At 35.9% G+C, this 27,028-nt stretch overlaps 1 protein-coding gene across 10 annotated transcripts; it reads left to right on the top strand.

The window, feature by feature from the left end:
- The first annotated feature begins 1,908 nt into the window (after positions 1-1,908).
- Positions 1,909-25,106, top strand: LOC144977138 (BBSome complex assembly protein BBS10-like). Of its 10 annotated transcripts, none has more exons than XM_078921987.1 (4): positions 1,911-2,192; positions 11,878-13,694; positions 19,754-19,953; positions 22,309-25,106. In XM_078921987.1, the coding sequence occupies exons 3-4, from the start codon at positions 19,761-19,763 to the stop codon at positions 23,214-23,216; spliced, it is 1,101 nt and encodes a 366-aa protein (XP_078778113.1). In that variant the 5' UTR covers positions 1,911-2,192; positions 11,878-13,694; positions 19,754-19,760; the 3' UTR covers positions 23,217-25,106. The 10 variants fall into 10 exon arrangements, with proteins under 10 accessions (XP_078778104.1, XP_078778113.1, XP_078778112.1 ...); XM_078921986.1 differs by having other exon boundaries at positions 1,915-2,234; XM_078921983.1 differs by having other exon boundaries at positions 1,915-2,234; positions 19,754-19,962.
- Positions 25,107-27,028: the final 1,922 nt, after the last annotated feature.

Genomic DNA, 27,028 nt, shown 5'->3' with positions numbered 1-27,028 from the left:
GATCTAAAAGCTATAACCGCGAAATGTCATGTTATTCTGACTCTTAGTAATATCGAAACGTCTCATCGTCTCATCTACTCAAAGTAAAGGGAGGGGGTGTCAATCGGATTCAATAGTCTGAAGTCACGTCCGCCCAGCAAAGAAAATTGGCACTATTTTTATTCTTCATTCTGGCTAGAACTTCACCTGTCATGTGATCCGAATGTATAAAAGTAAAAAACATGATCAGTAGGTTACTATACGTATTCTATACGAGGGAAGTGACGTCACGACTGTTACCCTCCAGACGCGACTTACCGCAACACTGGCCATGGAAGCAAATGCATCTATCTAAATTCTACTTATAGTACTCAATGATGTCCTGGCATCTATCCCATCTATCATATTAAAATTATGATATAAGCATCAAACGTATAGTAAATTAGGCACGGGTTTCGAAGGTGTCTATTCAGTGAGTAATTTATGATTAATTTTTGAGTAATTTCAACTATAAGGTAAGATACAGTGGGCAGAAAAGGCGTGTATTTTAGTTAATCACACACCATCAATACACAAATGCCACTTTTACTGACTTGACATTGAACACGCCCATATAGAATAGAAGGAGCCCCTAATTTTCACGTCTCCAACGTAGGTTACCGATAGTTTACATAGTTGAGCCTTGCGACTGTCCCCCAAGGGGCGTGGCTATATTCCTCTACACTTACTGAGTGTCTATCCACAGACTACCGTCCTGTGTTATCTATGTGTCTATGTGGGGAGGGGGGGGGGGGGGTGCTAAGTACCAGATACCACTAAGCCACTAAGGATTCACGTTTCTAATGAATTTTAATTATATGGATAAATCTTTTTAAAACCCGTGACATCTGACCATGGCGTACTAAAAGAGTTATAGTAGGGCTATGCATCTGACTGATTAGATCAAGCCTCATAACATTCGCTGTGTTTGGGTGTAGTCATTCCGTCTATATCCCTCGAATCAGACCGCTCCAAAACTAAACCACACCCTTAGTCCCCGATATGGCCACACCCCTCATATTATGATTATGCCCATAGTTTGATGTGACAAATTATTGAAACAAGACTAATGTGAACCTCTGATGTTCTGTCCTGACGTAACTTATGTCATTTCCCGTGGATTCAGGAACATCCCTACCAGAAAAAGACGTGTGGAAATCACGTCTAAGCCGTAATCAGTTCCTTTGAACCCCCTACAACAGGGGACTGAGGAACACTGATGATGCCGGGTTGTGCAATAATGTCCAACCGCGCCCTCATCGTATTGGTCCCCAAGTATGCTAAAATCTATTATCTAGCAGCCAAGTTCCTACAACTAAACAATCCATGAGCAAAAACACCTAAAACATATAAATAACTAAATAGAACTCATCAAAATCATAACAACAATATCATATAGCAGCTACTGAATAGCTATCAATTATATATATAAAAACGTAATAAAGATAAGAAACGGCGATGCTTGTATAATCATGGAAAAGGCAGGGTGTTAAATGAGGCAACTTACTCTCAATCTCCAGACACAGTGATTATACAAAATTAAATCAATGTAACGAATTATTTAAAACACGATACACAATAATCCACTGAAATACACTCAAGAATTAAACACATCATTAACGTAATAAAAAGTTACAAAAAGAAGTAAAGATTCCTACAATAGCTGGGTAGTATTAGTATTATAATTCTCGTCACCAATACGAGAGAGAGACCAAAAATGCGTGTGATCAGTTAGACGGAAAGATTCCAAGTGATCGGTAAATGGATGGTTCATCACTCATATGAATTCACAATTGTTGTAGAATGCCTTCTACATTTCAATCAAAACGAGGTCAAGGCTGTTCAACCCATTTACCGGATGTAAACAAATTTAGGAAAGGGAAGTGGTTTGTGATTGTGACGGTGGTGTGCGCAAGACAACAAAACAACGTGGGTTGTGAGGCTCTACCTAAAGATTTTATTTATCGTAATACTCGACTTAAGTTGAGTTTCAGATTCTCATAATTTGATAATTTATCAACTATGTTTTGAAGCTATCTTTAATCGGTGTGTAAGTTAGTCACATTCATTTCATCATGTCAGTCATCATTGCGCAATGTTTGTGACAATGTCAGTGACAGTGACAGTAATGACAGTTCAGACAATGACAATCATTGTCACAATGTGTAGTCGTGGTAAGTGGCAGTGTTAATCATGGTCACGCCCACTTTTAAGAGGTATGGCAATCATCATCACCTTATGTGTATACTTTAGATTCATTCTATCATTCATATGATTATTGATTCGGGGATAAGAACTTCAGAATTGATTCTGAGTCTACTGACTACTGGCTGAGAAGTTTTCCTCTCTAACTCTAACTCTAACTCTACTCTTGAATAATTTTTACCATTCAGAAATTCTGGTCTGTCTCACGCACAGCATCGCAAGTATCTGCAGTAGCCTACTATACTAACAGTTAATAAAATGCAAAGTCTTTTCTTTGACTCTAAATTGTCGAAAGGATTTTGTTATGGAACAAAATGCCTTGCAGTGGCTATTTTTACAGTCTCGTGTCGTAAAGATGGTTCTTGGGGCTATTTAAACGGCGTCGCTAGTCTATTACAGCAATAATGACTCAATGGGGATGATTGCTCAAGGCAAGATTCAACTCAAAATATACAGTAATTGTTTGTTAGCCCCAAAAGTAAAAGAGGACAAGAGTGAGGACGAGAAATAAAGCTTTTACTTTTATGATAAGCTAAATCAAACAGTACAAGAGACTCGAAAGCATGATGTTACCTATAATAATGCTTTGTGGCCTAAACGCAAATGTTGGACGAGATTGTTAAAATAGCCCTGAGAACCATACTTTACGGGACTTTAGAAATAGCCACTGTTCCTTAAAAATACCACAGTGAAAAGCCACACCAAGTCTGGTCTTAAATTTTGATGCGATTTGTTGAGAATCTGCAGCAAGTTGTAAGTTGCTTGTGAAAAACCTTCCCGGTCAGCAGATGAAGCCTTAGGATTTATGTGCACTCAACAAGTATGATCAAGTTCATATGTATATGGATTACGAGCAAATTTTCTTTTTGATGATACTACGAAAGCTGGTGACTTTGTTTTGAAATTATTTTTTTTTTTTAACCTACCTAATGGCAAAATTGCATTATCGGTGGGGACTTTCCACCTGTCCAGTATGTACCCGTTGTGGTAACTAGCCCAAAACCTTAGAGCATCTAGTTGAACGGTGTGTTGTGAAGAAGCTTCTGGGTGGGTTTATGACGGTGCATGAGTGCGGTACATAATTTGCTAATTTGGTCGATCGTCATAACCTAGTAGTGTGAGCACCATTAGCTGCTACCGTCAGAAAAAAGTGCTGATAAGATTTGAAATCATCGTTGGCAGTTAGTTTGAATTTTAAAAAAATTGTTACTCAGGGGCCGGTTTTTACTAATGAAATATTTATTTGATAAGGGAAAATGATACAATTATGCTAATGATAAAACTTTTTTACACCTGAAAAATGATATTTTAATTCAACGAAAAAGAAATTACATCTTCATAAATTAGTATGAGATAAACCACATGCAAGCAAATTCAGACAACTGTTAGGCAGGTAAGAGTATCTTTACTATGAGTCCAGTATTCCTTATCGATTCCTCTGACATATCTTGTGATGACGTTTTCAAATAGCTCAGAATCATAATAGACGATCATCAAAATTTTGACAAGCACATTGCAAATATTTATTGAAGAGTGGTTCAATAATTAAATGTGCTGAAAATATTTGCCAAATTTTTTTCGAAACACAAAATAAACTTACAAGTTTTCACTCATTTGTACTTTCAAAGTTGAATTTCTGCTCCCTTGCTTGATAGATCTGCTTGAAATCAAACAAAAACAACCTTGCAAATATTCTTCTTCTACGTTCCCCCTCATATTGTTTTCATGTTTGAATGTCTATTTGGTGAAGGAATGCCATTGTCTTCCTCAATTCTGTCAGGGACCAATTCAGTTTAGTCTGCAGAGGTAGAGGTGTTGTACCAGGCCAAAATTACTCTTTTGCAGTCGCATACTTTGGGCGGTCCTGGAGTATATGTTGGGAGCAGTGGCGGTTCTAGCCTATTTACAGTGGTGGGGCAAAGATGATTCGGTCATAAATATATATATATTATTTTTTATTTTATTTTATTTATTTATTTATTTTTTAATTAATTTTTTTTAATTATTATTTTTTTCACCTTTAAAAAATAATATTTCAACCACAAATAATCACATTCACAATGAAATGACAATACAAGTAGATTTTAATTATTCCAAACGTAATCAAAACTGAATCACCAAAGAGAATACCACTAAAAAATAAAGCGACGAGACATAATGCGACAACACCTTGACAATACAAGTCCATTTCGTTCACTCGAAAAAATTAAAGATTTGCTTTAATCCCTCAACGGCGAGATTAATATTTCTGTTACATTATTGGTTTTCAGTAGTATGTAGTAACCTTAAAGTTTTAATCGAGAAGCAACAACAGCGATATGACTCGAGTTTCATTCAGAGCTCAAATTGCATTTCACTGCTGTCTTGATGATTAGAGTGATTGTGCCGGTGGTGGTAGTGGTTGGAATAGTGGTAGCGGTGGTGGTGGTGGTGGAGGAGGATGTAATTATGGTAGTGGTTTTGGTGGTGCTGTTGGTTAGAATGATAGTTGTGGAGACGATGACGGAAATGTTATGATGATGTTGATATTGTTTTTATTGCTATTGTAGTACTTGTTGTTAATATTGTTGTTGTTGTTAATGATGAAGATAATGATATGATGATGATGATGATGATGATGATGATGATGATGATAATGATGATTATGATGACAACGACGATGTCGTCGACAATGATGGTTACCATACGATATTACAAAGTTTATTCAATCTTAGGCTTTCGACAATAAATCATACAATTTGATGACCACATGAACGTGGGAAAAAATGGTAAATGGAACCAAACAATAAACTGATACCATTAATAACCACACAAAAATACAACAATAGTAATACCACCAATACGTACAATAATAATAATAATAATAATAATAATAATAATAATAATAATAATAATAATAATAATAAATAACAATAATAATAATGATGATGATGATGATATATAATAATAATAATAATAATAATAATAATAATAATAATAATAATAATAATAATAACAATAATAATATTACCATCATCATTACTACCACCACCATCATTACTACTACCACCACCGCTACCACTATCACTACCACCATCACCATCATTATTACGTTTCCAATCATTTTTTCTCGTTTAAAAAAAATTGATATCTATCAAAACAGTCGAAATTCCGGTCATTTTTTAAAAGGGTAGTTAAAATATCTACGATTTTATTAGCCCTGAAAACTACGATTTTTATTTTCCTATTTCAAGTAGGCAGCTCTGCTATGACAAGTACTCGTATCAGTATCAGTTCCATAGTCAAAATAAGACAAACAAAAACAACGTTTATTTAATCTTAGGCTTTCGCCAATACTTCATACAATACAATTAAGACAAAAATAATGTTACGAATTTCTCCTCATGCATTCGTTAGCATTACAATAACACCGTGTTACTTTACTCCTTACCAACCAACCCCGAGCATTCCCGCCTCTTCATCGCGAACTATCTTATGTATGTATTAGCTTCAGGACGGCAAGTACGGAATTGCCACCCTTCCGTATTTCTCTATAATCAGTTAGAATTCAACTCTCTCCTTTTCTCAGAAGAGTATTTCTCGTATACTAATTCAAATGTTGAGCAAACCAAAATTGTAGTTGTAATTTTATATATTTATTTAGTCGTGACTTTGAATAAAAGTGTTTTGTTTATTATACGAATACAATAGAAAATTACATTGTTTTGCAAAATTATTTTGTCTGGCAATAAAAATACAGGGTAATTACTTTAAGAATTAAAAAAAAAAAAAAAGAACTAACAAATTAATTTTTAAAAAACAAAACAAAAAAAAAACAACAACAACAAAAAACAAATAAGAAAACAATTTAATAAATGAGTTTTGAGAAGCACTAAAGAAAACGAGAAAAAAAGAAAAGTTTAAATGGTAAAACAATATATAAAAACAACACAAATCATACTAATTGATGTAAAATTAGTAATTAATAAATTTAATTCAATACTGGAACATTCCAAAGTCATTACATCAATGGTACCAGCCAGTAAGGCAATAAATAAGAAAAAGTTCGTTTGCCAAAATCTCTATTTAGTTTTCACTGGTTAATAAGGTGGGCTCATTTGAATTAGCCCGACCTAGTACTAGGAGGCCAGACAGCAAAATCGGAGTTAGTTCACCGTCAGGCGACGAGAGGGATGGAGTGACGATGTGGGCGGAGTGGAGTGGTTGGGGGGGGGGGGGGGGGGGGGGGGGGGGGGGGGGTTGATAAAAAAAGAACAGGAGCGTATCCTGGTTTATGCATTAAGGGATGCATGGTGATTCGCAATCTATCAAAAATACACACAAATTGATTTCAGTACGAAGTATCACGTTTAAGTAGTAACTTTTGAAATTATCTAATTTAAATTTGATTATTTCAGACCTGGTAATACAGCATATAACTTGAAAAAACAGGCTGGTATTTGCCCACCCTGCCCATTATTACCAGCCGTCCCTGCTTAGTGGTATCTGGTACTTAGCACCCCCCCCCCCCCCTCCCCACATAGACACATAGATAACACAGGACGGTAGTCTGTGGATAGACACTCAGTAAGTGTAGAGGAATATAGCCACGCCCCTTGGGGGACAGTCGCAAGGCTCAACTATGTAAACTATCGGTAACCTACGTTGGAGACGTGAAAATTAGGGGCTCCTTCTATTCTATATGGGCGTGTTCAATGTCAAGTCAGTAAAAGTGGCATTTGTGTATTGATGGTGTGTGATTAACTAAAATACACGCCTTTTCTGCCCACTGTATCTTACCTTATAGTTGAAATTACTCAAAAATTAATCATAAATTACTCACTGAATAGACACCTTCGAAACCCGTGCCTAATTTACTATACGTTTGATGCTTATATCATAATTTTAATATGATAGATGGGATAGATGCCAGGACATCATTGAGTACTATAAGTAGAATTTAGATAGATGCATTTGCTTCCATGGCCAGTGTTGCGGTAAGTCGCGTCTGGAGGGTAACAGTCGTGACGTCACTTCCCTCGTATAGAATACGTATAGTAACCTACTGATCATGTTTTTTACTTTTATACATTCGGATCACATGACAGGTGAAGTTCTAGCCAGAATGAAGAATAAAAATAGTGCCAATTTTCTTTGCTGGGCGGACGTGACTTCAGACTATTGAATCCGATTGACACCCCCTCCCTTTACTTTGAGTAGATGAGACGATGAGACGTTTCGATATTACTAAGAGTCGGAATAACATGACATTTCGCGGTTATAGCTTTTAGATCTCGCAAAGCCATCCAAACGCTGTGGTGGAGTAGCTCTTTGATGTCATCGCTAATCGCTCGTTGGGTATTGCAACTACCCTCTGGTGGTGCGGAAGGTGTTACATATTTTGCATAACAATAACGTAATCCCGGGACGGGAGGTAGCGTCTTTGTTTCGGCCGGCCAGTTAAAGAGCATGTGATTAGTCGAACACGTTGATATGCTTGACTCACAATTCTACAGGAATGGACAGTGTCGGTTGATCAAAGAATATAACATTGTTGTTTACCAACCATTTTTCCTATCTCTCTATTATAATAAAATTGATACTACGAATGACAAAATCGACCAACAAATTAGGGAGTTACAAGTTATTCATAATAAGAATAGGTACTTTTAAAAGTTTACAATAATCCTTATCTAAGTCACTTTTCATCATCAAAGTCGAACCTTTTTCCCGATTTTTATCACACAAAGTACAAAGTTAATAATTTTCACCCGCGGATAATATGGATCCATATCTACATGTTTTAATTTTTTGAATCAAAGCTGGAAACATCCTGCGAAACTGGAAGATCCCATTTTGGCCACAGTATCTGATGTTTCATTTTCTATGATGCCGCAATGACCAGGAATCCATTGAAGTCTCACTTCTGTTTGATTTATTATCATTAGCTCTGTACTTACATGATTCAATTGTTTGCAAAGGGTTGTGTAATACTTATTTGGCATCTTTAAGCTGTTGGTATTGATAGAGGGGTTTGATTCCCTAACTATATTTATTCCTTCTTTGATTGCCAGTGCCTCAACTCTATAGGGGTGCAATGAGCTCCTGTTGCCTTGTATTTTTCCATTTGGCCATTTAAAGTAGATTCCAGCTCCTCATTTGTTTTCTGCAGTTGCTTTACCAGATGTGTGTATTTTAATCTATTCATTTTCTGGGTAATTTCCTTTTATTTATTCAGATTCTTTTTAATAATTCTGTTTATGATTTTGTGATCTTTGCTTAGGGTTCCTTTTATTCCATTGATGATGGCTGATATTTTGTGCCTCTGCCAAAAGAGAGGGAATATTGAAAGTTTCTTTAATTGTCAAAAATTGCATTTATATATATCCTTTATACTATACTTTTGTTCATTGTTTCTGGCTGTTTCAATGAAGTTTGATCTTTTCATTTTCAGTCTTTGTTTTGACTCATTCCTTGGAGTATTTATGGAGTGGTTGTTTTGGATACTTTCTCTTTGTAAATTGTGCTAAAATTCCTTGGTTCTTTCTTTCTGCTAATGATTCAAGACCACTTAGTTTTTCCATTTGTATGATTGATGTTGATCGGATTCCTCGTGTGGTTCTGGTTTTGGAACCTGTTTAGTTTTTCCATATTTTTATTTGTGCATGTACCCCAGGCTGCTATTTCATATTCTAGTCTAGTTATTTTCGAACATAAAATTTGATACCTTTGCTTCAGGATAGTCATGATTTCCCCCCCATTTGGCACTGGAGAGCTTGTTCTTGATTTTTGAGTGTTTTACTTCTTTTTTTTTTTTTTTTCCCTGGGGTCCGTCAACAGAGAGGGTGCAAGAATAGCCCAATGCCAAGCCAACGGTTCGTAAAAGGTGACTATTGGTGTTTGAGTCACCCGGTCCTCCAGGTTGGTGGTTGTTGAAGGGTTAAACTCAAATTGTTACAGAAACACAGGCAGACAAATCAAATCCTTTTTTAGCATGGGCAATGACAGAATTTATGAAGGACAACAGACAAATCCGAAAGGACTCTGTTGACCCAATGACATCTTCGCCAAACAAGCAGCTTTGAATTGCGTAGTGGAACGTTCGCACCATGTATGAAGCAGGAAAAAGCTCTTAAGTTGTGACAGAGATGAGAAGATACAGGCTGCATATACTTGGAGCAGTGATGCTAAAGCTCCGGTTTCACCGTATAAAAATCCAGTCTGGAGCAAAAGATTCCGGGTTGTGGACAACTTCCGTCAAATTCTGGTGAGGTCAATTTGTTCCAAGGTTACCCCTCCAACCACCACATCATCATCACTGCCACTATTACTAGGAGTAATAATTATCTAGGCGCTCTGTGAAAAAATATGTATTGACTTATTTAAAATCCCAAGAAAGTTAGGAGAGATTTGAAATAGATCACTGCACCTGGTTATGGGCAACTTCTGTCACATTCTGGTTAGGTAATTTTGCTCCAAGGATAACCCCCCCCCCCCTCTGCCACCAAATCATCATCACTACCACCAATATTACAACCACCACCATCACCACATCATCATAACTACTACTACCACTCCATCATCATCATCACTACTATTACAACTACTACCACTACCACTGCAACCACCACCAACACCTCATCATCACTACCACCACCACATCATCATCATCATCACTACCACTACTACTAAGCAATCGCCACCACCACCACATCATCATCACATTCGCAACTACTGCAAAAACTGCCATCGCAATATCATCACTACCACAACTACTACAACCACCACCATCATCACACTGTAACTACTACTGCAACCACAATCATCATCACTACTACTACTACTACTACTACTACAACCATCACCACCATATTGTTATCATCACTACCACAACTGCTGCAACAACTATCACCACCTCATTATCATCACTACCTCAACCACATCATCATCACTACCACTATTGCTTCAACTACTACTACAACTACCATCACCAAATCATCGCTACCACTATTACTACTACAACCAGAGCACCACCACCAAATCATCTTCACTACCACTACTACTAAAAAAACAACAAAAAACCCCGCTTTGTAAAGCGCTTTGAGTACGTTTAGTGGATATTGCGCTATATAAAAGCTCGTTTTTTTACTACTACTACTACTACTACTACTACTACTACTACTACTACTACTACTACTACTACTGCTGCTGCTACTGCTACTACTACTACTACTGCTATTAGTACAACTACTACTACCACCTCCACCACATCATCATACCACTGCTACTACAACCGTCATCACTCATGTATTATCATCACTACCACAACTACTGCAACCACCACCATTAGGTTTTGGAGCTTTATTTTATTTGAAATAAAGGGACTTTGGTAAGGTATTTGGCATTGTGTTTACATATCGTATAGTTCTAATTAGTTAACTATATTTAGAACTATACAATAAGTAAAAGCAATTCCAAAAACCATCCCTATTCCCATTTCTTGTATGCAGAAATTCCTCTTTCTGTATTGAAATTCCACCGAGTGGTGTCTGAAATTCCTGTCAGCCAAATTTTAAGTTGGCGCCTGCATACTATTGAGTATTTCAAGACCAGACCAAAGACAGAATATTAACTTAACATTCCCTTAATTTTTTAAAACAACATTCATACTATATATTTCATTGGTATTAGTATTTGCAATAGTCAATAGATCTATAATTGTGACATTTAATTTTCTCAAAATTGAAAATATCTGATGTCAACAATCCCTTGTTACACTTTCTGACCACGTTCGGTTGAGTTTGGCACTCTATGAATTTTATTTATTTATTAATATTTATTTACTTGTAACCAACACTTAAAACGACAAAATGAAAAGAAGTAAAAATTGCCATTCATAAGTTGAAGAAAGTTAAGAATGGCATGATTAAAAAATGCACATAGCCCTAGTACACTTGTTACCTCGATGATCCGGGTTCAAACTGAGATGTTATCATTTTTTTTCTTCAGAGTTTTCTTATCATTATTATCAGTGTTGCTTGCCATTTGTTTTGCTCTTTTCATTTGTACTTAATTACATTTTTTCTCCTTTTTATTTTTTTATTTTTTGGGAGTGATATTGTCCTAATCATTATTATCAGTATCACATACTGTTTGTTTTTCTTTTCTTTTTTGTTTTTTTATTTCTTTCAAATTTCAATCTTTATTATGAAAACAGTCCTAAAGAGCCATTAGGCCCATGGAGCTGGAGTTTATCCAGGTTTCTTGAAATGGACTGTATTAATTGTTTGCTACCTTTTGGATAGGACACTAGTCTATCTCAAAGTACTTTCCACCTGATCTAACAGATTCAGCTGCGCAATCACTGCTGGGTAGAAAGAGGGGTCAAAAAACAATATTGATTTCACCCAGGATCGATCACTGTCCTCTTGCTTTTGAAGTGAGTGCTCTTCCAACGGAGCTATTGGGACCCCCCTATTGTATTATTGCCCAAATACTGAGCCTATAATATTGCCACATTGGCAATTGGCCAAATAATTCTCTATTTTTGCCACATTGCCTAAATAACTATGTAGCTATTTGGGCAATATTGCCAAATTTTCGCTTCCAATGTTATATATTTGTATAAAAGTACCTTGTATAAGTATATCATGTATGTTTTTTTTAATTTTTCAGGTGATGCAGATTCCATATATCTATTGACAACAAAATGTCGAGGGATGTTTCTTCAATTAGTTTTTCTGATTTAAAGACCATCTGTGGAACTTTTGAAAATATAGTCAAAAATAGCTTTGGTCCAAGAGGTCAATCAATGTTGATGTCATCAAGTACGGGTCATGTCTCATTGTCATCTGATGGACTCACCATACTCTCATCTCTACAACTCTCTCATCCAATTGCAAGGATTATTGTCAAGAGTTTGGATTCATTTGTATCACACAATGGTGAGGGATGCAAATCTATGATTTTGTACCTGTCACATCTCATCTGTGCTATGGAGAGAGAGGCTAACAAGAATGTTTGTGATGCATCAATTCCATTTAGTGAGACTTATATAAGGGGCTCCCTGTCAACATCCCTTCTTTCATTCCTGAGTGTAAATTTGCCAGTAATAATTGAGAATTTGACCAAATCTGTTACACTAAATATTGAGAAGGATTTAAAGTCCTTGGAGTTTGGAAATATTATTTATTCCATTGTAAAAACTGTACTTGATGGATCAGTGCCAGATGAAAATTCTTTAAACCATTTGTCAAAAGTCATTGCTGAATATTTAACAGGTGATTGTGTTACCATAAGCGATGTAAGGCATTTTGTCCATTGGTTTAGCAATTCTGTCCACCTTATCCCCAATCAATCATTTTTATCATCCCACACTATCAGTGGAATCCTACTAACATCACGGCTTTTCAGCAGAACAACTCTTCCTCTCTGTGATGCTAACTTCATCTGCATGCAGTGCCCAGTGGATGGAAGTGTAGAAAAGGATGATTCCAGTATGGTTCAACTTAGTTCATCCGAGAGTTACTTTTGTCATAGACATTCAGTTTTAGAACAGTTCATTTTAAAGTTAAAACAACTGGAAGTTTGTATCATCATATCTAGTTCAAAAGTATCAGATTTCTACTTGCAGCGTTTTCAAGAGGCAAATATTTCTGTGATTGATTGTGTAGACGAATCAGATATTATATTGATTTGCACTATATGTAAAAAGTCTCCTGTTTTTAGTGTCAAAGATAATATAAAAGATGTAAATATCATCAAAATGTCTCTCTGTGATAAAGTAACAAATGGGCAAAAATCATACGCTAAAATTATATTGGATGAATCTTGTTGCCATCTGAAGTCGTTCATCTTATGTGCTCCTTCCCAAGGAATATGTCAGCAGCTGAAAATGAAAGTAATGAGGTGCATCAAAGTTGTCAATTGTCTTCTCAAGAATGCAATTCGTGGACAAAATATTTCCTTGGACTCTCCGTCATTGATGAAGGATTTGTATTCAAATATTATTCCTGGTAATGGATTTTTTGAAATACTATTATGTGATCATCTTCGTTATTATTATGAAAAAGATAGCAACCCTGGTATTCGGATGTGCTGTACCCTTTTGCAAAAAATGCTTTTGGCAGTTCCTAAGGCGTTAAACGTGAAGAATTATAAGCTCGGTGCTATTGGTCAAAGGAATAGTTCAGGAGGTAATTCTTGTACATCTTTGGATTTATTAATGAACATAAATTGTGCGGATTCTTTTAATTTGTTCAGTTTTGGAGGTAAACACCCAATTGAAAATTCATGTTATTTATTGAATAATGGAGTGTTGGAGGTTCTTGCTGTGAAAATTGCTTTAGTGTATTCCACTGTCAGCCTTGCTGCGAAGCTGATCAGGATGGATAAGATAATTGGAGTAAGGGGTAGGATTGACGATGGATCTCAAGGATATGACTCTGGGGAAACATAACTACAATTCAAAGTTCGACCCTCGTATTAATATGGTGAGTTAAGTTTAAGACCATTTTAAGACCAACTTAAATTATTTAGTTTGAATGATAGATCCTTCTTTACATATTAATTAGAAGCTGTAATATTTACATTTAAAATTTGGAAGACCAGGAGAAATGGGAAATATTATAGAGATCATTAAATCTTATCCTGAGTACTGTAGGCTCTGTAAGTATAGGAGGTACGAGGCTAGCTTATTGGTCAATATATTATAATTGTTAATGGTTGATTTGGGTGTTTTATTTTAATGGACACAACTGATGCACTCTAATAAAATATGCAGGAGCTGCAAATAAAATAAAGTATAAAACAACAAACCCCCCCTCAAATTTGCATTTTTTGCTTGTTTTTGTTTTGGATGCCTGCATCTAAAAAAAAATGTATGCATTAATTATTCTTTACTTTAAAAAAGATATTATCATTGCTACCAGTACACCTTCTCTTATTTAGTTAATTGGCAGTATCAATAATTCTTCTTCGATAGAACATGTGTATATATAGTAAATAATAAGCCTCGCTGTCTGAGTGAATATGTGTATATATACTGTCTTTTAAAGTTAAAGTAAAAACTCCAGTATTATATCATTTAAGAAGGTTAAATAAAAATTTTCTCGCTTAAAAACCCCAAACTCACAGGTCAAAACCTATTTTAATAATATATATAATATAAGCTTTTCTTCTCCTGTTATAATATGAAAGTAAAATTTAAGAAAAATATATTACCACAAATAAAAAGAATGTTTTATGTTTCAACTCAATACATAGTCTCTCTCTCACTTTTTTTTTTTTTTTAATGCGGTTGAACTTTCCTCAGATTTAACAGTTTTTTTATGTTTCATGAATCTCCTTCCCCCCTCACCCCAATGGGACGAATACCTTTTAAGCTTCTTTTGATGATTGGCTGTAGGTAATGTTTTAAAGTTGAAGAACCTTCATTAATCCATATATGACTTTCATGAAATTGTCATTTTATATTTTTAATTATTTTTGATGCATCCCCAAGAAATGAATAAGGTTGCTTGACATTACATCCGCACAACGTATTAGTATTTGGTTCGTATTTTTTTTTTTTGGGGGGGGGGGGGGGGGTTGTTTCGACCATGTTTTCTCCTGTTCATGAGGGCAAGATGATGTTAGCAGTGTAGAAACCAGGAGTTCAACATCACATACAGAATCAAAGTGCATGACGCAGTTGTCAGAAGTGTTTTTTTTTTTTTTTTGGGGGGGGGGGGGGGGGGGGCACAGCTTAATTCGTAACACATTGATATTAATTATTATTATTTCATATGTGATATGTCTTATAAACTAAATTGTTCTAACCGACGTGTATATGTATGCAGGTTTGACATCCGAACGCAATTATTGGCCTAGGCCTAGTTTAACAATATTTTGCCTCATTTTTTAAGATTTCCATTACAACAATGAGCCCAGAATGAATCGGACCTTATCAGTCCTTCAAATAAGTATATATTTCATTTTTATTTTAAAAAAATTAATCCTTTCATTGTGAGCCTTGATTTCTACATGTAGGTAGTACGTGTACTCAAATTTTAGAACTATAGAGGTATATTATTTAGCGAATTAATGGTTCCCGTTTTCACTTAAAGAATGGACTCTCGTTCGTGGTTCTTGGTGAAAACGACGATTGAGATAAGATTAAGATCTAAATCCGATAGTAAAGCGTTAATTTATGTCTACACGTCTTTTTTCTTTTGAATTTAGGATTTGGAACATCCAGCTCTCTAGTTTGTTCACGATGAGTTTGAGCAATGGTGGACGTTAAAATTTTCCACCTTGATCGCGGCGACCGCTCCAAAGATTACAATATTTGAGTTTTAAATATCAGTTTTATTTTTAACGTTTGTCAAAATCATGTTGTTTCAACTAATTTTGGAAAGATGTGTTCGTGTGTTCCATTATTTTGCCCTTTGAAAGATTTATTCGTCTTTGAGGTTATTATTCTTTGTCCTGCAGAGGTCACGTTATTGCAATGCGTTTATCTAAAAATATCTTGTAAACATTATTGTCCACCAATCGCAGTAGCCGAATTCTTAATTATCATCCGGGCAAGTCATGACAGTGCCCGTGTTCTCATGAATATGTAATTAGTTTCTATTTTTGACACTAAGCAACCAATGAAATGCTAGTATTGCTGTACGTAAACAAAGGCTGACGCGTGCATTCTCCGTCGCTGGGTTGTGATCAGCTGTTCTCACTTGTGTACATCAAACTTAAACAATTTCATTCGATTGCACAGCACTGTGAAATTTCAATTTTATTACGTACCAAGATCGTACAGTCTTCAATTCTCACTATTATCCTGTTTGGTAAGACGAATCTTTATATTTAATGCGTTTTCAATCTTACATTTGCCTTCATATCTCCCGATTCTATCCCGAGAAGCTGGGCAGTGAGTGGGAGTGGGAGGTCATTTTACCAAAAGAATCAATAGCCAGCTGACATTATTTTCGACTTGATCTACTCGCTCTCTATCTTTTTCTCTCTCTTTTTAAGATTGCATCTATAACTCGTTATTCTTTTTGATTTCATCATCATTTTGCCTTAGAACAGTTTGCAAACGAATAATTATAATTTTAAAGAAAATTACTTAGTTCTATTTTCAATGTTTGGCTAACTTGACTTGCGATTTGGTAGAGCTGCAGCTGAACTAAAGAATGCGCTAGCTTTGCTGTTGATTAGGAAATGCTACAGTTTTCCAAGTTGTAAAATTCCGCAAACTCGTTCAGTAAGCTGCCTTTGTGAAATAAAATTTGAGCAGATCATATCAAATTCAAGACGAGAACTTTCCAATTATAAGAGTAAAGTGTCCCTGATCACTGAATGGGTGACCTACATCGTCAGCTAACTTGTTACTATTTATAGATTAACAACACGGAAAAAGACGCCCTCGTCGTATCGATTGTTTATTTTCTATCCTTTTCTTTCCATTTTGCAAATCGTTCTTCATCTCTTCTTCCCAATTCTCGTTATTTGTTCTTAAACAATTTTCTTAGAGTATTATTTGGTTTGTAGTTTTGACAGGTGGGCGAGTCTGTCTAAGTCTAACTAGAAAAAGTCGAGCCTCTTTTTAGAGGTGTGTTGCCTTTCCCATTCGGCCAGGGATTGTTGCCATCCATTGCGTATATGTTTATGTACTATGTGGGCAGTCCAAACACGCACTCTGTTGTGTGTACTAAGCTGAATCTCGTTTACATTTACATAACGCTTTATTGGTTTGTTGACTTATTACGTCATTGGGTATCCAGTAAGTCATTGACCCTATCCAGGTTAGCAATAATAATAATATACTTGCTATTAATTTGTGTGTAACCTAGTTCAGACCTGACATCAGACTGACAATTTTCAATTTCGTTTTGTGTTGAATCTTGATATTGATCGACTCCACTCCAGTGTACTATTACTAATAATAGACTGGAGAGTCATCATTCCAATGAAATTGTTTTTTAAGGACAAAGGGGATCCTGCTATTTTTACTTTTACTGATTAGTCAAATTAGTTTGTTGTTATTGTTAACATTGATAGTCCAATTGTTGTAGTTGTAGTTGTTTTAGTAGTGTAAGTGTAGTGATATTAAACTTCTTTTTGGTTACAATTTTAGTGATTAGGGTTTTAGTTTTGTAATTTTGTATCACTAAGTATTTATAGAGACCTGCATGTTCACTCTAATTAATTGGTTTCTATTTTATTTAATTTTTTGGTTCAACACAAATAGGTATTGGCTTATAATGAAAATAATAAAAATTTACAATGCTAGAAAAATATTATTTTTTAGAGTGCTGTTTTATTATTATTTGGGGTTGGATTTGATTTGGATGGGTTGGAAAGCGAGTAATGAAACAAAACAGGTATACGAACGAGGAAGTGTTGGAGAAGGAGAGAAAAGGAAGAATATTGATGGATACCATCAGAAAGAGGCAGTTACGGTTTCTGGGACATGTGCGGAGAAGAGACGGAATAGAAAAGTTGGTAACATCTGGGATGATTGAAGGAAAGAGAACTAGAGGAAGACAAAGAATGACTTATTTAAATAACCTAAGAATGGCCAAATAGGCTATCATGGACAAACAGGTATACGAACGAGGAAGTGTTGGAGAAGGAGAGAAAAGGAAGAATATTGATGGATACCATCAGAAAGAGGCAGTTACGGTTTCTGGGACATGTGCGGAGAAGAGACGGAATAGAAAAGTTGGTAACATCTGGGATGATTGAAGGAAAGAGAACTAGAGGAAGACAAAGAATGACTTATTTAAATAACCTAAGAATGGCCAAATATGATTTTAAAAGCAACACAGATTTCATGCGCACCGCAGAGGATCGTGATTCGTGGAGACAGCTGACTTGCAACGTGCTCAAGAGCACAAGCCATGATGGATGATGATATTGGAAAAGGAATTTGAATCCTCCTGCCCCCTCCCCCAACCCCTTATCCCGGAGGGCTGGATTATTGTTCAGAGATTCACTCCTAGACGAGCAGCCTCATCTTATATGTGTGGTCAAAACTTTTTCATACTCTAACGGTTATGGCAGTTATTTGAGCATCTTTCATTTATATCAGACATATCAAGGTGGCTCCTCCCCTTACTTCACTGCTTGGTCAAGAGATTTTCATTCCACGGTGCAGAAACTCATAGGCACTGTTCTAATAGCTGTTATCTGCATTTTTTGCCAAGTTGGGGCCTAAAAATCGTCAAAATTTGCCCCCAAAATTCCCAAAATTTGCCAAAGAATTTGCCGAGCAGAACTAAGCCTCCCAGTAAGAATTAGCACGCTAAATGGAAAAATAAATATAAAAGACATTTTATTACACTTAAAAGAGGCTGCATTTATTATTTTCCGCACTGTAACGTGATTTATGCGCCCAAACTTTCAGACAATCACACACGCACAAAATACACACAGACACATTCTGTGGAATAGAACACTTACACTGGTGAACATTTAACTCATTCAGACATAGGGCCTACTCCCTCTCATTCACAGTATACCAGTTTTATCGAACTTTCACACCTACAGACTATATCAAATGTACACTTTCTCTCAGATTCATTCATCTAAGGCCTAGTTTTCCTTTTCTACTCAAAAAAAGAGGCATCACTGAACTTATTGTAATAAAGGAAAACTAGCCTTTGATGTTGTCTTCTGTGAGCCTAAGCCTTCTAGAAGACAAACTATTATTATATAAAGAAAAACTTTGTTCAGCATCAGCTGACGAGCATATTAATATTAAGAAGGCATACCGGGACGCCAAGGCAACGAGAGCTGGAACATGATCTGCCACAGACTTCCAGAAATGAGTCAGATCAATGATTCCAGTATCGGACTCTCTCACACCCCTAGTTTCTCAATATATCTAGTGACATTCTGAGGAAGATGACAAAAACCAGGAACTGCAGTGTATGCAGATACACTGCGAGTCTTAAGAGGACTGAAAATCCTAATATCCTTCAAAAATTCGAAGCCGAGTTACCCTTCAACGGACAGGTATTTTTGAAGCTTGGCATAATATGTTGCCTGATAAGGCTTATTAAGCATCAGAAAACCATTGTCTGGCTTCTTCCTTCTCTCTGCTGGTGAAGCAATGAGAGAAAAACTCCCCAGCTTCAGCCATATTCACCCCTGAGCCGTCTACAGAAACTCCAGTTCCTCAAGTGCATTTTGTTTTCTTTTTTAAAAAACAAAAATGTGCGGATCGCCCTGATATTTGCGGCCGCTTATAATGCAGATGACAGATAGTAGTAACAACTGCTTGGTGATGTTGCCCTTAGGATAAGACATCAGTTTTGATATTATATTTTCTACCAGATATAACAGACCCAGATTCTCAATCTCTGTAAGTAAGGTGGAGAGAGGTGTATATGAAGGTGAGAAAAGACTTGCACTTAACCCAGGATCTAAATCAACTTCCAAGCAACTGAGCTTCTCTTCCAAACAACAACAAACGCATTAATGGCAGCTCCATTTAATTTTATTTATATATTTATTTTCAATAAAGACCTGAATTCAACCTAATCATGTCTTCTGTTTCCATCAGATCCACCATGTTTAACTCTGTGGCCAAGTATTTGTGGGGCAGTGCTGAAGATGAAACTGACATCACTTCAGATTCCCAGCAAGTGGCAAATAGTCCTGAAGGTGCCCAGGGTGTTGGGGAACAGTCCCATTTGATGCCGCCTGCTATCGAGTGTGAAGAGTGTGGTCAGGTTGATGACTGGGTTCTTGTCGGGGAAGCTGGTAGGAAACGTTGATTATTACTCCTCATAATAGATGTGTGAATAATTGATTTTCTTTATTCTTTGAAATATGTCTTCCCATCTCTCTCTCCCCACACCCATCCCCTCCCTCTCCCTCCCTCCCTCCCTCTCTCTCTCTCTCTCTCTCTCTCTCTCTCTCTCTCTCTCTCTCTCTCTCTCTCTCTCTTTCTCTCTCTTTCTCTTTCTCTCTCTCTTCCCCCCCCCCCCCCTGTTGTTATCTCCTACATTCTGCCCTTCCCATTTTCTCTTCAATTCACATCTTCCCACCCCTCATCTTTGAATAATTAGTAAAGACCGCTTTTCTTAGCAATGGGGCATTTTTTGGTGAGCTCACTCACATATTGTACTTTATCTCTACTTAACTACTAGAATAAAATTGTTTTTGTAATAAAAATATCACATAAGAATACGCTTCAACATTCGGAACGTCACTTCCTTCGTAATGACGCATGGTAACTTAGTAACTGGCTCTAAACTATCGGAACAATGGCGGATGCCCTTATGAAATATTTCTCCGACGAGCATAAAAGTGTATCCAGTGGAAAAAAACCCATTATAAATCTGATCATGTTTTGACTTTTACACATTCTGATCACAAGACATATGAAAAGTTCTAGTCAGCATGAAGAATAAAAAGTACCAATTTTCTTTGTTTAGAACCACAATGGCCGCTGTTGCTGGGCGATGTGACTTCAGACTATTGAATCCAATTGTCATTAAAAATGTTCTTCGTCAACTAAACTATTAGTTATATATTTCATTCTATAGCTTACTCAAAAGAGTTAAAGTAGATAATAAAATAATGTCTATTTAGCATGATTGCCAGATCGTCGGCAAGTTCGGGCATGAAAGTATTATCAATTTTTCTAAATCTGCCCAGGCTGTATGTTTTTTATCTATCTGAAGTAAAATGTTTTTTAAGAGGGTACATATCGTTTTGAACATGTTTTGTTTCATGTTCTTCTGGAAATTTTGAAAGTTTTTGAAGCTCAATTAAAACTGATAGTACCAATGACTTAGGATAAAGTAAAGGGGTTTCATTTATATTTACTCTTGTACATTTGTTTTGTGTGTGTGATTGATGGTGATGGAAAGAACTTTTTTGTTTTTCTTGGTGTCTGGTTAGACTTCACCCCATCTGCAAAATTTTATTTTATTATTTTAAAAAGATTCATCTGATCACATTAATCAATGGACAACATATTTGTTCAGTTTTTATCAACATATATAACTTTATAGTTAATGAGACTGATTAAAAAAATATCTTTGGATTATATTGTATGAAAGGATGAAGCAAATTCCAGAAAGCATTTAAATAAGAAATACCAAGATGAAGGACAACAATCCCATTTATAGAGAGACTTTTTATTCGGTGCAACACAAAAGTATCGACAAACTTATGACATAAATCCACTTATATCAACACCAAAGTCCTGATTAATTTGACCCGAGATATTAGTAAGAAAATATCTCGATATTAATGCAGATTTGACTAGAGGACACTTATATATGGAAATTGTGATTTTATCAATGGGGACAAAATAGATCTGCAGCGGAAATAAACAAGAGATTATTGACCAGTGATCTCCAACAATAATTTTTTTTAAAAATAAAAAAAGCGTTAGGCACGGTTAGGTAAAAATGCAACTTAATTGGCCAATGATGTTTTGGACCAATAACAGTTGTCAAGTAGTCGATTTGTTAGAAAATGAACCATTGATATCTAGAGGTGAGGAAAAATTGACAAGTAAAAATTAATAAAAAATCTGAGATTATCGACCAGTTTTAAACCTGGCAAAAAGTAGACCACCATCACTGACTTCTTCAAATCTTAGGACTGAAGGCCAACAACACCTTGTTTTCAATATGGCCCTTTAAAGGACCCCTGTATAATCATGGTTGACTTTGTCTTGTACTTTGCGCATTTGCCACATGTTTTCCATTACTTTTTGGTAGTTGCTTTTTTTATTGACGTGACGCTTATTAGTTAAAAATAAACAATTAAAAAGTGAAAGAAAATCAATGGCAAATGCAAAAAAGTACGAGACAACATCAATTACACTTCCCGGTGATATCAATGTATTTGCACTATAATAATAATACTTTATTTCATTTTTTTTGGGGAAAATCTTTGTACAGAGATCTTGCTCGTTTATACTTTCAACATGCATTTTCATTATCTATGAAAATATATAAGAATAAAGCTTTCTGGAATATGCTTATGATTGTCGTCCCAAAAGAAATAAAAATTTGCATGATGAATAATAAAAGACAAACCGATTTTATAGAAATTCCAAAAAACCTGATTTTTTTTTTCTTTCGATCCTTTTTACAGACAAGGAAAACTTAAATGCCCTACCAGTTCTACAACATCACCATCAACATTATCATCCTCATCATCACCACCCATCCCATCACAGCTCATTTGATTCACTGCCTCAGGCAACAGCAGCGGAAGTTGAATTATTAGACGAAGCAGCATCCCTCGTCAGTCAACATCAAAACTGTGGAGATCCCAAATCACTCTCTGATCAGGAAGACAATGGGTTGGACTCTGGTTTGCGTCCTTCATCACCTGAATCTGTTTTTTCTGCATGTTCCGGTCGTTCCTCTGCAACTTACCGACCCCGAGGGGTGGACAGTGAGGAATGGGTAGTAGCACCACCTCCTTGTTTTACGGGCTCTCAGTGTGGTAGCTTATCCCCTTTAGTATCCAGTCCTCTTGAAAACCTGTTGATAGAGCATCCTTCCATGTCTGTTTATATCACCCATCCAGCCACTAATATTTTAAACTCATCTAAGACAGACAGCTGTCTAAATTTGAACTCTCAGGATTTGTCTTCTGTTAACATTTCAGGATCAGCGACTACTTTGCTGGAGTCTACAGCTCCAGTTCAAAATGGTGAGACAGACACTGCTGATGCTGATACCACCAGGGCTGTAGGAAGTCATTTTGGAAATGGCACACCATCAAGAAGAGAGCATGGAGATGCTACTCGTCATCAGCACAGGGTGACTCTGGAAAAGCTTCATCGAGTTGAGAATTCAGCACAAAGCAAAGCTATTTCCATCTGTCAAAAGAGATCTGTCAGCAAGCAAAAGTGTAAACATCAGAATCAAATCAGAGAGGTTTGCTCAACCCCTAAGGGGCGCATCAATCGCAGGAACAAGCAAATGTGTCCCTCTGGTTTTCGGTCCTCCCGTTTCACCCAGCGCAACAACTCCTCCTCCAAGCATGTATAATGATGATCATATAGGGTGTATGTTAAGAAATATTTAATGGAATCACTGTTGTTTCTTATCATTTTCCTATTTATTTATTTATTTATTTATTTAACTTGTTTACTACCTAGCATGTTAGATAGCAAGTCCAAGACTTACCATTCCCCACTAACGGTTTTTGTGAATAATTTTCTTAAAAAATAGTTTTGATGTGGTAAAATATGTAATTAAGTGGAACTGAGTATTAATGGGTTTTATAAAAATATAGTTGAAGTTAAGTCAGAGGTCTGTATCATTGCCTCTTAGCTTTTAATGGCAATATTACTTTTGGTCTCATTCTACTGGGCACTATATACATGGGTTCTTATTTCCATTATTATTCTTTTTTATTGAAAATTTAAAGGGGATTCACCTGAATTGATTCAGTGAGTTATCTTTAATTTCTATGTTGTAAGGAAAGTATTGTCTTATATTAAACCCCCCCCCCCCCCCCGGGAAAAATTTTTTAAATTAAAAACCAAAACAACAAACAAAGAAGGAAACAAAACAATTCTGATATTGCATGCCTAAATTTTCACCCTATTACCTGACCTCCCATAGTGGGCAGGGGGGGGGGGGGGCTACATACTGTGTCTTCTATCCCCTTATATCTGTTTTCCAACATGCTTTCTGTCTTTGTCTTGGATTGAGATTACTTGGTTTTGTCCTGGCCCTGGCCAGAGTCCTAGCTGGGAGGGAAACAGTCAAATGCATAGTTATTGTTTTGGGAGATGATATTTTTTTCCTTGTAAATCATCTCTCTGTTATGTATTATTATATTTGTTATTTTGAATTTATAATGTAAGCATTTGAGTGTATTCCTCTTCGTTGGATTTGGTGCTTGTGTCGGATGAGACTTATAGGTGGTCTTAAACTAAGTACAGTAGAATTACTTTAAACCGAAATTTTGGGGACCTTCTAAACCATTTTGGTTTAAAGCAAGTTCCCGTTTTGCAATGTTTTTCAAGGGTAGTAACTATTTAAGGAAATTGCTCATTTAATCGCATCATGGGTTTCCCGTTAAATGGAGTTGTTGAATAAATGCCGTCTTCGTAACCATTAACATTTTTTATTTTTTTTTGTTTTCATTTTTCTCTTTGGGTGTGTTTTAAAAATATTTTTGGGGGTTTTCGTTTTCAAATCAAAATTGTTGAAAGAGTTGAGTTCGGGATGCCCTGTATTTTACATTATATCTCCGTCTTGATCAACTTTTTTTTCATCGACTTCATGTAGTATTTTGATTTTAAACTCCAACGTGTAAGCACAGTGCTTTCTTTTAGACATCTTTTAGTAAAATGCAAAGCTAAAATAAGATCGAAAGTTCTTGTGCGATAATTGATAATGAATGATGCGCAGCTACTCAGAGGTGAAGTGAAGTAGAAATGAAAAGTGAAAAGGCGTGTAAGTGCTAAGCTGTCTACTACACATCTCTCTTTTGTTGAAAAGCCATTAGGTTCAAAGGCCTAATTACATCGAACCCCCCCCCCCCCCCCTCACACACACACATTTAAATAAAGTGGAAATGAAATGGCATGTCAATTGTCGTGTTGAAAATCCAGTCAGTTCCAAAGCATCAACACACGAGCGAGAATATCTCGCTTGCGTGATTCTACACCCCAACTCCCCCTCTTTCCTCATTTTCGCCTGCCAGTCACCCGCTGTCTTCCTTTTCCAGTCTGTGCGATTGTGGTGTTGGCCAAGCCCAAGTGCAGTGATCAGTGACATCTATAGAGTATATGAAGTCCTAGGCAGTGATTGAAGTGTTTACCTAACCCCCCACCACCCATCACCCTCATCTTATACTTACGCTCTTTGTTTAATATCGCCGGGCATTATTATGTGTGGCCTCCTTCCCGAATTTTTGAAGAAAAATAGAGAGAGAAAAAGGGAAAGTGCTCTCAAGTTGTTTCGGTTTAAAGAAAGTCCTGCTTAGAAGTATTTCGGTTCATCGTAAGAATTAGTACAAAGATAATGAAGAAACTAGTACAGTTTATTAAATTCTTTGCGGTTTAAGGTATTTTTCTGTTTAGCTTCTTTCGGTTTAAAGTAATTTTACTGTACTTTGATAGTGTGCTCTTGGAATATACATCTGATCCCTATTTGTTCCCAGTTCCCCTATGTCTTACTTTTTCTTGGGTGCTTTATTTGTAATTCTAGAACTTTTTACTATCCCATTTTCTTCCTTTTAACTGGCGCTGATATAACCTAAATGTGTTGCAAGCGCCGTAAAACCCTTAAAAAACAAAACAAACATCACCCTATTACGTTTTAAATCATTTATATATTTATTGCTAAAGAGGTAATTTAAAGTCTACCTTTCTACTTTAATTATTCTATTGGTTTTGGGGTAACTTTATTTGATTAGTGAACAGTTTTTATTTCTACTTTTATAATATTCAGGCGATTTGAAATTAGCTTATGTTGAAATGTAAATATCTGGGATATCTGAGGATGTCTGTAAGAACTAGAACGATTTGACTTTATCTTGATTGATGACATTTTTGATCAATGATCTGAAGAAATATGTTTTAAAAAGATCATGATTTATTTTATATCTGCTCTCCTGATATCTGTGTTTGGCTGTATTAAGTGTTTGTGTGAAAGGGTGCACTGTGATTTATATTTTTTGTTGTTGTCAAGAGTCATTTTTATTGTTAGTTTCATGTTTCTCCGGCAGCATTTACGATTCAGCTTCACCAGGAGGAGTGAAAAAAATGCGATAAGAGTAAATTTGGTGCATTTAAATAAAGAGCACATTATTATCTTATCTTTGGCATAGTATGAATCCATGATTTTTGACGATTGTGTAATTTTCTGTTTTAGTTTGGATTAATACTATTACTTCCTTGTCAAATAGCAACATCTTTGGCATTGTATTTAAACCTGAACCAATTTGTTCAACATCTTATCTTTGGACGGGTACAATCTCGTTTAAAATCATCTTTATGCTTGACTTCCAAAGTATAATTGTCTCAATTGTCATGTACAAATATCTCTTAAACATAAAGGTGCTTTTTCTATTTTAATGATGATATAAATAAACGATATGATCAGTCAGGGTTGACATGATTTGTACAGTGTTTGTTCCATCATGCCAAGTACTGAAAAAAAAAATCTTACTGACATCGTTATGAATGAAATTCATTTGTACCATAAAATCATGTGTGAAAGCTAGAAGGTTTAAGAAAATGCCGTCCTATTGCGTCATTTACAACAGAATAATGTATGATCTGGGCATTTGATGAATGCTCATGAACAATCATGCGTATAACTGAGTAATATTGCTTATCGATAAATTTTGATTATCTTTTCAATATTCAATACATCTGTATGCCCCAGTGGCATGGTAACCACCAGTACATGAAATAATGAAGGGTCTAGAATGTTTTTAAAAAATGTGCATTATGTCAGTGTAATGTAGGTAGTTAATAAAAGAAGTTGTGAGAAACGACCTGAGCTTCTTACTGCTTCTTTGGTCACTGTTAGAAATGCTGCTGAGTTTGAAAAGAACTTGTGATGCAATTGATAGAGTACTATCAGAGTACTTGTGTAGACTATGTTATACTTCACTAATGACATCATGCACTATAAAGCCAGCTATGAAGTATTTAAAAGTAACAAATCATAAAATAAAATATATAAATTGAAAATTGCAGGTCCTTCATATGTTGCATGTACAGCAATGAAAAATCCACCGCATGACATAATACTTTTTCGTTTATTTTGGCGAGAAAACCTAACCTTCAAATATCAATAGATTACGATAATTTCCAACTTGTCAAAAAGTCTTGAAT

Source organism: Berghia stephanieae, chromosome 7, assembly GCF_034508935.2.
Source record: "Berghia stephanieae isolate SIO BIC M18660-M18661 chromosome 7, UCSD_Bste_1.3, whole genome shotgun sequence".
NCBI classification, from domain to species: domain Eukaryota; kingdom Metazoa; phylum Mollusca; class Gastropoda; order Nudibranchia; family Aeolidiidae; genus Berghia; species Berghia stephanieae.
This window is presented reverse-complemented; position numbering and strand designations above follow the sequence as displayed.